General features: G+C 44.4%; 1 protein-coding gene across 4 annotated transcripts in view; it reads right to left on the reverse strand.

The window, feature by feature from the left end:
* TNRC6B (trinucleotide repeat containing adaptor 6B) overlaps positions 1 to 14,331 on the reverse strand; it is a 754,281-nt gene that overhangs the window by 494,796 nt on the left and 245,154 nt on the right. For all 4 annotated transcript variants that reach the window (XM_082265794.1, XM_082265793.1, XM_082265791.1 and 1 more), the window contains exon 4: positions 831 to 3,227. In XM_082265794.1, coding sequence (XP_082121920.1) covers positions 831 to 3,227 — 2,397 coding nt within the window. The remainder of the gene's footprint in view (positions 1 to 830; positions 3,228 to 14,331) is intronic.

The raw sequence follows: 14,331 nt of genomic DNA on the forward strand, positions 1-14,331 counted from the left end.
TTGTATAATTATATAGCAAAATTCTTACATAGTTTATTTACATATATATATATGTATACCAATTTCTTTTTATTTATGTTGTTCGAATAGGATGTTTTTATGGCTCATATGTGGTAATTTTTTACCAGCAAGTACTTTAACTGGCAATTTTGCTTTTAGTTTTATTTGTAGTTGTATATTACTGCTGATGGACAGTTCAGTCTGTGCCCCTTAAAATATTGGTTGATTACAAGGGGTTGTCTCCTCCCGTGACTCTGAGCCGAGGTCTGCATTTAAAGAGATGGAGGAGCGCTGCTGAGCATGCCTGAAGGAGGCTACCCCCTTGGAAACTAGTTGCAGTAGCCACAGCATTTAGAGTACACAGGCTTGTGTCCTGTGAGACCCTCGGCACATTGCTCTGGCGTTCACAGCCGCCCTGGGTTCCTCACCACACCGCCATAGACTTCAGTGTTGGTTTTGCCCTGACTTCCGCAGCAGCCCTTGGCTCAGAGCCCCAGCCTGCAGGCAGAAGTACATAATTTTGGTTTCTTTTACACTGACAGGCGTGTTTCACTGGAACCATGCGAGTATCTTAAACCATTTTTTTTATTGTGTTAGAAAAAAGAGCTTTTACACTAGGGGAATGCTTTCCCCTGTTTTTTTTCCCCTTCTCATTTTCCATTACATATTGCAAACCAGACATTGTTGATCAGCCTTTTTGGAGAGCAGCTGTACCTAGTAAACCTCACCTGTTTAATGGATGATTAGGTTGAAGAGTACAGGATTAGAATCCTTCCTTCTGTGGTGATCTCAAAACATATAATTGCATATCAACAAAAAAACTGCCGTACCTGAAGGTGCTCCTTTGCTGGCTATAGATCCAGGCATTACTTGCTCCCGTGGCATCTGTGAAGGAGTTCCTTGCGCATTTTTGTCCCACAAGCTAACATTCTTGTAATTGTAACTATTAGGATCCCCCCAAGCTGCAGTACCATCGTCAATGTCCATTTTACGGCTGATAGATGGTGACGGTTCCTCCCAGCCACTTGGTTCTTCATCCTTGGACACTGTTGGTGTAGGGCCACCCTTCCAACCAGGGGTGGGTGGCTGCCTACCATTTCCAGGAGGTGGTGGAGCTTGTGAACCCCAGGAGCCAGTAGATGGAGCAGCCTGTGTAGCTTCCTGCTGCTTATTCCAAGAAACTGGAGCCCTGGCTGTGTCCCCCCAACTACCTCCACCCTGGGACCTTTTATTCTCTTCCCAGCCAGTTCGAGTTGTTGAGTTTGAGCTAGCCCCATTACTCCAGGAGCCAGCATCATTCTGTCCTACATCCCCCCAGCCAGAGGAAGCTTTGTTTCCTGAGCCATCCCAGCCCCCAGGGCCCTTGGGAGGCTCTATGTCCTCACTGTTGCTTCCCCCCCATCCATTTTTTCCAGCAGACCATCCACTTCCAGGCGCAGGCTGCCGAGAACTCCATCCCTGCTCAGAACTTGCACTATTATCATTGTTCCATCCAGGACCTGCCTTTTCATCCTGTCGTCCTCCAACCCCACCCCCATTACCTCCACCCCCTCCCCAACCAGTTGAGCTATTTTTATAGTCATTCCAGCCAGTTGCTTTGGTGTCCTTCCATTCTTGACTAGATGCAACAGGAGCAGATTCTCCCCAACCAGACTTGCTTTGATTGCTATGGCTGGGGGCATCCCCCCAGCCCCCTGAGCTCTTAGCTTGTGATGTGTTTTCCCATCCTTCCGTTCCACGGTCTGCTTTGCCTTCAGATCGAGTTGTCACTTCTTCAGTCTCCCATGCTGCATCCTGCTTTATCTGGGTTTGCCCCCAGCCCGAGTTGGAGAGTACTCGGGGATCTAAGTCTGTTCGATTAAGCAGGGTCTGCAAAACAGCTTGGCTGTCAGGGAGAGTAGACCTATGTGAACGTCGACTGCCAGAGTTCAGACTGTCTCCACTGCCCCCAGCCTTAGGATTGCTTCCAGTGCTTTGTCCCCCTGCCTCACTTCCTGCAGAGCTGGGGGCCCGGCCCCAGCAGGACACTGATGAGTTGCCCTGGTTTTCCGATAGTGAGTTGCCCTTCTGATTGTCCCATGCTCCAGTGCTAGAATTTCCTTGGCTCGACCCACCCCATTCTCCAACCTTTAAGTCTTCATGCCCAGACTGCTGCTTCCATTCTCCCTGAGACATCCCTCCAGCCATCAGTTTGTTCCCTTCACCCCATTTCAGTTCACTGGGATCGGTTTGTGGGCCGTATCCCCAAGAACCATTTCCACCACTTTTACTGTCCCAAGATTCTCCCCTGGACCCATTGGGCCTATGAGATGAAGACAACTTCCTTGCGTCCTCCCTCTCTCGTCCATTATTTCCAGAATTGCTGACACCACAGTTGGCATCTCCTGGGACAGACTGCCCCCTAGTTGGCCCCCAAGAAGCCATCGCTCCATTTTTTCTATCTCCAGTGCTTTGAGCAGGGGGATCTGAACCCCGGCAAGCATCCCCTGACCCTACCCCAAAGGCTGTTCCCTTGTTCTCAAGGGGGTTTGAAGTATTTGAGTTCGTAGTGTTAGTGTTTCCATTTTTTGGTCCGTCAGTGTGGTGGATTGTGGCCGGCTCCCTGCCCGAAGCTGAAAAACCAGCACCCGCATTTTCCATCTTTGACTGCTGCTCCCGAGAGGTTGGACCTGTAGAGCCAAGCTGTGCACTGGAGAAGCTGCCTTCTGACTCTTGGTTCCCTTTCCTGCCGCCCTCCTGAACCAGAGCCGGCCAGGCAGCTGGATTTGTATTTGGGTTAAAGTTATTAAAACCAGAGGCAGGTCCTGTTCGCTCAGAACCACCCATGCTCCTCCAGTTCCCCAGTCTATTAACTCCCTCTGTAGCAGGGTTGGAAGACGGGACGGGCTTAGCCTTGGGGTCAGCTTTCCATACCCCCTGGATACATTCGTGGCCAGGCTGCTGCTGCTGTTGGCTCTGCCCCCCCCTTCCTTTGTGGTTAGTGGCGCTTCCTTGTAGGGATCCCTTCTCCGAGGCTTGGTTCGAGGCACTGTTGTCTGTGGCATTTTCAGAAGGGGGCTCTGCGTCCACACCGGCTATGCAAGGCCATTCTTCCATGTCCGACCCGTCTACAATCACTTTGTCCCAGGCGTGGGGAGGGTTTGTGGTAGGGCCACTGCTGGAGGGGGCTCCTGAACCCCAAGTGGAATTTGCATAACTTGAAGTAGCAGCTGCCCCCGACGATGTATCTGAAATGTCAACGAAAAAAAAATATCTTAAGCCAGAGAAATTTATAATTTACTGTATCAATAAAATAAAATCTTTCATAAAAGTATCTCTTAGCATATGCCCACTGCAAAAGTAATTAAACCGAGCACACACACACGTAAACTGAATGAACAATATTAGAATTCCCTAAAACCATTATTAAAACAGAACAAATACGTATTTTGTATGGTAACTGCTATTAAACTATTTGAAAAGCCGAAGCCAATAATTTAGTGGTATACAGTTGCTGGCAAGTTGAATACTGTGTTGTTTCTGCTATCTGTTTATCTTATGGGTTCTCCAGTGATTGAATTAACCCACCAGAAATCATAGATTCATCAAACACTTCAGCCATCACATAGCTAATGGCTCTGTGAGCATCAATTTCCTAATAATTCTACACAAAATAGAACAAAAAGCGCATTTGAGCAATGAGTCTGTCAACCTTAAAGTGTTATTAAACCCAGGACCCTGCATTCACTATATCTGGTCTCCCACAGTACACAGAACATGGAAATCCAATAGTTTTAGTAAATATAAACTGCTAAATACCTTCTCATCAGCAGTTAGAGCAGTCTTATGACTTCTATCAGTGTTTGGTTTAAGCTTGTAGGAGTATTTTTTATTCTGACCCTCTGTCTGGAAAGTGCTGATTGGCCCTGTGCTGATCACATGCAAAAAAAAAAAAACTCTCTAGGAATACACACCAAATTCAGCATGTGCAGCGTGCCCCCAAGGCTCTGTTATATCAGAAGATGGATTGGGGACAGTGGAAGTAGGGGTGGATTAGAGAAGACAGGATGAAATAGCCTTTTTTACATAACGTGGATGATTAGCCCCTTGGGATCCACATAACAAGCATACTTTACTGCATATACAGACTGATTTTACTGATGAGGGTTTAGTAACACTTTAAATACAATCACTTGTTAGAGAAGACAGAAACAACATACTGTTGATAACTCTACGACTCCTTTAACTGTTGGAGTCGTAAGTTGTGTAAGTCATGAGGTTTTTTTTTTATCTTAATGCATTCTATGCATTAAGATAAAAAGCCTTCTGTGTGTAGCATTCCCCCCCTCCCCCCCCAAGCACCCCATAAAACTTACCCGAGAGCACCCTTTCTTTCCAGCAATGTCCACAAGTCCCTTTGCCGTATGGGACTCTCTCTCCTGATCGGCTGGGACACAGCCAATCAGGAGAGAGAGGGGCAGGGCCAAACCACAGCTCTGTGTCTGAATGGACACGCGGCGCTGCAGCTCCGCTTCCCCCATAGCAAGCTGCTGGCTGTGGGGGCACTCAACAGGTGGAAGGGGTCAGGAGCAGCAAAAAGGGACCTGAGAAGAGGAGGATCCATGCTGCTCTGTGCAAAACCGACTGCATGTGCAAAACCGACTGCACAGAGGAGGTAAGTATAACATGTTTGTTATCAAAAAAAAAAAAAAAAAATGAAACTTTAAAATCACTTTAACCACTTTCAAACCGGAGGATTTTACCCCTTAATGACCAGGCCTTTTTTTTGCGATTCAGCACTGCGTTACTTTAACGAACAATTGCACTGACATGCGACACTGTACCTAAATAAAATGAACGTCTTTTTTCCACAAATAGAGCTTTCTTTTGGTGGTATTTGATCACCTGTGCGATTATTTTTTTGCGCTATAAACAAAAAAAGTGACACTTTTGCAAAAAAAAAAAAAAAAAAAAAAACAATATTTTTCACATTCTGCTATATAACATTCCCAAAAAAATTACAAATCAAAATGTATTAACATTTTAGGCCAATTTGTTTTCTGCTACATATTTTTGGTAAAAAAAAAATTGCAATAAGCGTATTTTGATTTGTTTGCGTAAAATTTATTGGGTCTACTAACTACATGAAATATTTATGTAATTTTTATTGTGTTTTTTTTTTCTATTTTTACTAGTAATGGCGCGGATCTGCACTTTTTTGCGGGAGTGCGACATTTTTTGACACTATTGGGGGGACCAGTGACATTACTACAGTAATCAGTGCTAAAAATATGCACTGTTATTGTAATAATGACACTGGCAGGGAAGGGGTTAACAGTATAGGTGATCAAGGGGTTAAATGTAAGCCTAGGGGAGTAATTCTAACTGTGGGGGGGGGGGGTTTGGGCTTGTAAGATGAACATGGAGACATGCGATCCTATGTAGCAGGATCACATAGCCTCTGTGATCATCCCATGGAGAAGGACGGACTTTAATGTCTGCGCAGAATGGGAACATTTTGAACGTGGATATCACTTTGTCCCCGGTTCACTTCCTCCTCCATGTACCTACTGTCCCACACAGCAGCCAAGCGTTTAATATCAATGTATTGAAAGCGGGCACAGATCCCAAGTTGCGAGGAATGGATCAGGAAAGTAAATGAAATTATGGAGCAGAGGAGTGGATAGCGACTTGCAGAGATACCCAAGAGTGTTTCTGTAATATCTGTGAGGCCTGGCGGGACTATACTGCTGATTCAGACCTTGCCCTGTCAAGCCTCATTTAGGTTACTCACCTAACCTTAGAACAGTCATCTGTTTACACATTAATGTTATTGTGCTAATCTTCATTTGCTTAGTGGTACAAGCTAATGTGAGCGGTGTTGCTGCTTTAAAATGGTAAGAAATGCATTCAACCTTTTGTTCCATTTTTGGGAACTTGCTTAGTTACTGGTTTTCTTTGATCTATTTTGTATTTTTGAGTTAATGGGGATCCTGTATCTGTTGAAGACAATTTCGAACTGCTATTTTGGTGGTCTCTAGCATCCAGCGGGCCGAGTCGTGGACATCAGGGCGACCCCTTTTATTTTGTTTGCATCCTACAGATCACCCACTATTTTAACCAATATGGCCCCCCCATTTCTATTGAGCTGGCCTTTAACCACCATTTCTACACATGACACTGTTGATCCCTGGTTACGATTTCTGCCCATGTTGCATGGTACTTAATAGTTTTTTTTTTTTTCGTTATCCCTTTTTGTGCGCCCTAATGGTGATCTGAGACAAGCGCTACAACTTTGTGCTTTGATCTGCAACAAACTGCGGATAGTTACATAGTTAGTGAGGTTGAAAAAAGACATCAGTCCATCCAGTTCAACCTATGATGTGTGTGTGTGTTTGCTGTTACCATGTCTATGGTAACCTTTTTTTTTGTATGATATTTACATGTTTAAATATAGATATATAAATATAGATAATATATTTTATATATTCTATATATAAAAAAAAAACACGAATAGGCTACAGCGGAACATAATCAACCCATGTAAAACCTAAAATGTTACAAACATATTCAAAATACAACATAGTATAGAACCTTTGGATGCCAAGTGCAAAGTTATGATCTCATGTCCAGCCTCGGCAGATTTAAAAATTGTCGTTTCTTCGGCTAGGAAGCCAAGATTGTTTGTTTTATATATTTTTATCTTAGGCTTTCCAGGATGGAGGCGAGATCTGTAGACTTCTAAACTCCAGATCTCACTGCAAAGAGGACCTGTTAAAGCGCCCCGCAGAGGCGAAAGCATTTGTGCGTCGTGCCTGCATTGATAAACTGCGTTTGGACCGCACGTGAGGTATCTCCATGAACGTTAGAGCGAGAGAAATCATTCTAGCCCAAGGCCTTTGTAAAAATGTTTAAGTATAGCCTATGGAAATTTTTTTAAGTACCAAATTTATGGGCTATTCCACAAGTGTGTGCAATTTTGTTAACTTTAGGTTTTTTTTTTTTTTTTTAAATTCATGAAAGTTTTTTCCCCCCAAAAAAAGCGTTTGGAAATTTCTGTGTAAATACCGTATGACATTAAAAGTTGCAGTAACCACAATTTTATTTCCTAGGGTCTCTGCTAAAAAAAAAAAAAAAAAAAAAGTAATTTTATAGCAAACAAATGATGATTTTTACATGTAGGAGAGGGGTGACAGAGGAGGCTTGGGCTGGAAGTGGTTAAGTCAGCAAGAGGGAATGTGATTAGTAAGGTTTCACAGAGAGACAGTAGTTTAAGAAGAAGGGACATTTTAACAGAAGTAATTCTACCTATCTAGGAAAGCTAAATGAGGTTTCCATCTCAACAATGCTAATGATTTCCCTGATAAGAGGACTGTAATTAACTGAAAAGTTTTGGTATCGGAGGTGTTGATCTGTTTTCCAGTTATAAGTGAAAGAGTATGGTAAACCTGAGAAAGTTTGAGAAAGTATGTTCATAGGCAGGGCTTTGGTTTTTGTCAGATTCAACTTATAACAAAAGAGTACAGAAATATACTGAGTTTAATATTATTATTCAGGATTTATATAGCGCCAGCAGTTTACGCAGCGCTTTACAATATAAAAGGGAGACAATACAGTTACAATACAATAAAATACAAGAGGATTAAGATGGCCCTGCTCAGAAGAGCTCTGACTGATTTGTGATCACCAGTTTAGGGCTAACCTGGATGACATCATTAAGAGTCTCACAGGGAGGAAGAGTACCTTTCTTCAACAGACTGAAAAGAGTAAGGAGCCCCATCACAGAGGTAGTCTGTCTTTCTCAGCTCACAAGAAGTTTTTTCCTCCCTCAGGATCCACTGATAAGGGTTTCAAAACCTTTCAACTCTGGAGGTTCCAAGTGGCCCTGGTCTGGCAACCTGAGAGTGGAGTTCTCTAGACCCACGGACAAGGCCCCTACAGCATGAAGGTGTGCCTCCACCAGTGCCTGGGGTGGGGGGACTTCATTGTTTGGTTTCCGGGCCCATGGACCTCTTTGGTTAACCACTTGCCGTCGCTGCACTGCCTATTTACGTCAGCAGTGTGGCAGCTACGGGGCAAAATCACGTGAATAGGCATCACTGGCTTCCCGGGGCCTTGGGGCACGCTCCCCCGACATCGCCAATGGTCTGATTCGGTACAGAACTGATCAGTCATCAGGTCCAGTCCAATGATTTTTGGCCTGGACCTGTTGATCGGTCCTGACCTATCCAAGACCTAGCTGTGCCTGTGAAATGTAAACAGGCACAGAAAAGGTCCTCTCTCTCCACCCAAAATTCTTTTTGGATTTCATCGTGGGAAGAGAAATGATCAAAACGTGAGTACAGCACCAAGCACACTTCCGCACACCTAGCTAGGTACATTTGACCCCCTATCACCACCCCCCCCCCCAGTTAACCCCTACACCCCTGTCACATTGCACACTATACATAGTATATAGCAGTTTTCTATATTTCTGTATTAGTGTGCCTTGTGACATCATTTAGCGCTAGCGACCGTTACTTTTAGGCTTAGGGTACCCGCCCCAATAAAGATTTAACCCCCTGATCCCCCCCCCAAGTTAACCTCTTCACCCCTGTCACATTGCACACTATATACAGGTATATAGCCGTTTTATGTATTTCTGTAGTAGTGCGATTGTGACTTCAGTTAGCGCTAGCAAGTTAGTTTCTATCCCAAGTAGGCTTAGGATACCCGCCACCCCCCCCCCAATAAATATTTAACCCCCTGATCACCCCCAATTAACCCCTTCATTGCCCTGTCACAGTGTCACTTTTATAGTGTACAGCTTTTTTTTCTGATCACTATTATTAGTGTCAAAGGTGACAGTTGACGTTAACGCTAGTTAGCGTCAGTCTAGGGACAGCGCAGATAGTTAGAAAGCTAGTTTAACCCTTTGATTACCACTAACACACACATACACCTCTATTACTGGTATAGTATCTGAATGGATCAATATCTTTGATCTGATCAGAACTATACTAGCGTCCCCAATAGTTTACAACACCTGCATTTAGCCCCTCCTCCCAGTCCACCCAGGCAAGTGCAGTAATCAATAGATTACTGTCACTTTCAAAAACACAACACACAAAACCGCTGTGTTAGCAGAGTCAGGCCCGATCCCTGCTAGCACTAGCAGTTTTGTTTGGTAGCGTTTCAAATAGTCCTCGACAACCAGGTGCTTTTTTACCTGTGAGTCACACTAGTGTACCTGTAAATTTAGATGACCAAGCGGAGGTACACTAGTGAAGAGGCCTACAGGATGCTGACCATGTCAGATGAGAGCAATGGGGAAGCCTCACTGGCAGAATCAGGGTCAGTATACGAGCCTGTAGACCGCAGTGGCTCCCTGACAGATAGCTCAGACGACGGAGGGGTCCCTGCTAAGGTCAGGCATACCCGGCCCTGTTCTGGAGTTGCTGAGGAGCAGAGATTGCAGGGTGCTCGTATGCAGCAGAGTGTCATACTAGTGCCGCTCACACTTGAACTGTCAAGCACCAGCGGCCTAGTACACCCTGGACCTAGACTTACCAGCACTGCAGTATCACTTGGTGACGTGGCGAGTCCCATAAGTGCAATTGAAGCTGGTGCGGTGGCTAGCACGAGTAGTGGCCCGCAGCCACTGAGAATTCGAAGACAGGCCCATAGAGCCCAAAGTGTCCTCCCTGATGCGCTGGCATATCCTAATTGGCAGCCCACAGATTCTACAGCGCCCACACATCCCCCATTCACTGCCCAACACGGAATTCAGGTGGAAACAGCCAATTTTAATTCCCTTGACTTTTACAAGCGGTTTTTCACAGATCATTACAGATCAATTGTGGACCAATGCAATTTATATGCTGGTCAATTTATCGCCGCCAACCCAAATTCGCCCCTTGCCAGAGAATTCAGCTGGAAACCTATAACGGTTTCCGAGTTTAAAACTTTTCTGGGCTTTTCCTTTAACATGGGCATAACTAAAAAGGAGTGAACTGCGGTCATATTGGTCCACTGACCCAGTCCTCCATATGCGTGTGTTCTCTGCATGCATGACCAGGAAGGGATATGAGCAAATTCTGCGGTTCATGCACTTCAACGACAATAAACTCTGTCGTCCTTGGGGAGACCCTGGATATGACCGGCTCCACAAAATTCGGCCCCTCGTAAACCACTTCAATCAGCGTTTTGCAGCCTTGTTTACCCCCCAACAAGTTGTCTGCATTGATAAGTCCCTAAGTAAGTTTTCTGGCCGCCTTGCTTTCAAGCAGTTTATCCCCAGCAAGCATGCCAGATACGGGGTCAAGCTGTATCAGCTGTGTGACAGGGCCACAGGCTATACAGTTAGTTTTCGTGTTTACGAGGGTAAAGATAGCACTGTGGAGCCCCCCAACTGCCCAGACTACATAGAGAGCAGCGGCAAGATAGTTTGGGACTTGGTGTTACCCTAATTCGGACATGGGTACCATTTGTACGTGGACAACTTTTATTCAAGCATGCCACTTTTTAGTCACCTGCTTGAATTTCAAATTGGTGCATATGGCACCGTGCGACCTAATCGCTGGGGCTTCCCCCAATTGCTTGAATTGCTTGTAGATTCCAGTCTTAGTCGGGGGACGAGAGCCTGCTTGAAAACTGACAAATTGCTTGCAGCGAAGTGGAGGGATACACGGAATGTTTTCTTTCTGTCCTCCCTTCACGCAGACACAACTGTCCAAATTCATACAGCAACTGGTGTTTTGGAGAAGCCCCTCTGTGTCCACGACTACAACCTTAATATGGGAGGGGTGGCACCTCAACGACCAGCTTTTGGTTCCGTACTTAGTTGCCCGTAAGGCCAGACGCTGGTACAAAAAAGTGTCTATTTATTCCAATCGTCTTTGCTGAACGCTTTTGTGCTATACAAAGCATCAGGACGAACTGGATCCTTCCTACAATTCCAGTTGACATCATCAGGGCCTACCTATATCCAGGAGGTGCCCCTGCCCAACTTCCCCTACCAGATGCAGTGAGCCGGCTGCATGACAGGCATTTTACAGATGCCATCCCGAGTACCCCTAACCAAAGATACCCCCAAAAAAGAGATTGTGTCTGTTGTAAGCACGGATTTAATCGTGACACCCGTTATTGTTGTCTCATCTGTCCTGGCCAACCTGGTCTCTGCATCGGGGACGGTTTCCATTGCTACCACACACTAGTGGAGTATTAGCGTAGGGTACAGCACGGCACAGTCTAGGGCACACTAACACAGAGTCTCGAAAGATGTTCGATGGCTATTGTCATTTTGGGAGACCCTAAGCTGGAATGTTGCAGTTGAAAAAAAAAAGTAAAAAAAAAATATATAACATAAAAAAAGCCAAAAATAGTTGTCGTTTGAGATATTTTTCTGTTCTTACTCTGCTCTTCTACTTGTACTCTTCCTACTTTTACTGTACTTTGTGACTTTTTCATTGGTAACCATTTTTTACTTTTCAAGTACCAATGTAATCTTTTATTTCTATTCTACTGTTAACCAGTTTGCCATGCAGGTACACATCAGCTGCCACACTGATTTTATATATTCTGACACAAACCGCGTTTGCGCTCAGCATATATGGAAATCTCTGATGGCAGTGCTGTAGGAGGTGATTTCACCACCAGTTAAAAAAAATATATACATGGTGTTTAGTCACGCATACCAATCATTAGCAAGTGGGTTGGATGTTTTGGGGAGCTAATGATGGGTGTACTACACCTTTTCTGGTGGATATTTCTTCATCCACATTGATCGATGTGGATGAAGGAATCTGTTAGGTCCTCTTGTTTTCATTCAGCCCACAGGCTGCATGAAAAAAAAAAAAAACCCTACAATATATGCCAAACAAGGACCAGCAATGTACAGGTACGTTGCTGGACTTTGAGTGGTTTTACCAGGATGATGCCTGCAGATTTAGGCATCAACTTGGTATAATCTTTTACAGCCAGCGGTCGGTCTACATGTAAAAGAGATCGTATTGGATAATTGGCCGCTAGACTGCTTTTACAAGCACCACTGTCCTGCCTTCCGCGGTTTTTCTCGGGCTCTCCTGTCCCACCGGTTAACCAGAGTGTGCAGCTGGTGGTTCTATTATTTGACCATAGAGCTGTTTGGAGACGAGAATGGCCTAAGATACCGGAAACTACGAGCATTTCATGACTTCTGTTCCGCCAGAAAAAAACAGCGCCATTGGGAAATTGGGAAAGCATCTTATCACACCAATCTTGGCGTGGTCAAATGCGTTCAGGTCAGAGGAGAGATCTAGCATCTAAAGGCCCATACACATGTACCGATTGTCGGCCGAAACTGTTCGGCCGCCGAACGATCGGCCGATTTTCGGCTTGTTAGTATGATGTTTCCGTAGAAATTGAAGAGAAGGGAAGCCGCTCAGGTGTATTAGCAAAACCTGGTGCTGGTTAGATCCGCCATCCGGAAATGTGCAATGTAAAGTGTGGAACCGCACACAGGGTAGATGAAAGCAAAATGGTTTCTTTATTCCTCAAAGTTCATATACAGACAGACAGTGTGGGGAACAGACAAGTCCAAAGGTTGACGCGTTTCACGGCACGAACAGCCGCTTACTGTTTTGCTTTCATCTACCCTGTGTGCGGTTCCACACTTTCCATTGCACAGTATGATGCTTCCGACAGCCGACAACGCACTTTCGGCCGAACAGAATCTGTCGTGCAAGCATTAAAAATTTTTAATGCCGACACCAGAACGGCCGATTGTTCGCCAGTCAGTACAGAATTCGGCCGACAGACAGCAGATTTGCAAGACTGGGCATGCTCAGAAAAGAAAAAAGACCAGGAAAGTTAACCATCACATGACATCACTTCTGCAGTCGGCTGTTGGCCGACAAAATTCGTGTGCAGTTTTTTGCACTTTTCAACAGACAAGACAGCCCTCGGACAAAAGACGGCCGATCGTTCGGCCGACGATCGGTACGTGTGTACGGGGCTTTTTTTTTTTTTTAAAGAGTACCTGTCACTACAGATTGCTATCATAGGGGATTTGTAAATTCACTGTAATAACAATAAAATGATTAAAAAAAAAAAAAAAAAAAAAAAAAGGGAATGTGTCAAAACAACATAAAAAAGCAAAATAAATCATAAAAAAAAAACAAGCACCCCTGTCCCCACGTGCTTGCGCACAAAGGTGCACGCAAGCGTCGGTCTAGTGTCATATGTAAACAGCAATTGCAGCATGCATTTAAGGTATCACCGCGAACGCCAGGTTGAGGGCAGCAATTCTTGCAGTAGAGCTCCTCTGTTAGTCCAAAGTGGTAACCCGTAAAGACTTTTAAAGGCTTTTAAAAATGTACATTTTTTTTTGCCACTGCACGGGTGTGTGCAAATTTAAAGCATGTCATGTTTGGCATCTATGTACTCGGCATAAGATAACCTTTAAATTTTACCAAACAATTAGGAATTATATAGTGTATTTGTGCGTTAAATTTTAAAAGTGTTTTTTTTTCCACAAAAATTGTGTTTGGAAAATCTGTGCGAAAAAATACAGTGTGAAGAAAGAGAATGGAACATCCACCATTTTGTTCTGTAGGGCCTCTGCTTTAAAAAAATATATAATGTTTGGGGGTTCAAAGTAATTTTCTAGTAAAAAAAAAATATATTTCATGTAAACAAAAAAGTCACAGAAAAGGCTTGGTTTTCAAGTGGTTAAAAGAGTTGGTGATGTCAAGATAGAACAAATGATATATTGCTCACACATGCCATGGGTATATGTGAAATGACACCCCAAAATACATTCTGCTGCTTCTCCTGAGTATGGGGATACAACGTGTGTGAGACTTTTTGGCAGTCTAGCCGCGTACATGACCCCGAAAACCAATCACCACCTTCAGGCTTTCTAAGGGCGTAAATTGTTGATTTCACTTCTCACTACCTAGTTTTGAAGGCCATGAAATGCCAAGATAGCACAACCCCCCCCCAAATGACCCCTTTTCTAAATGTAGACACCACAGGGTATTTGCTAAGATGCATGGTGAGTATTTTGCAGCTCTCATTTATTTTAGAAAATGAAGGGGGAAAAAAAAGGAAACTGCATTCTTTTCCCTCTTTTTTTAAATTTCAAAACTTTGTGACAAAAAGTGAGATCTGCCAAACACTCAACATGCCTCTCTGCAAATAGCTTAGGGTGTCTACTTTCCGAAAAGGGGTCATGGGGGGGGGGGGGGGGGTTGTACTTTTTTGGCCTCTGAAACTGATAGGTAGTGAGGAGAGAAATCAACAATTTACGCCCTTGGAAAGCCTGAAGGCGGGTGATTGTTTTCCAGGGTCGTGTACGCGGATAGACTGCCAAAAAGTCTCACACATGGGGTA

The sequence above is a fragment of the Pelophylax lessonae genome (genome assembly GCF_965119305.1).
Source record: "Pelophylax lessonae genome assembly, chromosome: 8".
Classification (NCBI taxonomy): Eukaryota; Metazoa; Chordata; class Amphibia; order Anura; family Ranidae; genus Pelophylax; species Pelophylax lessonae.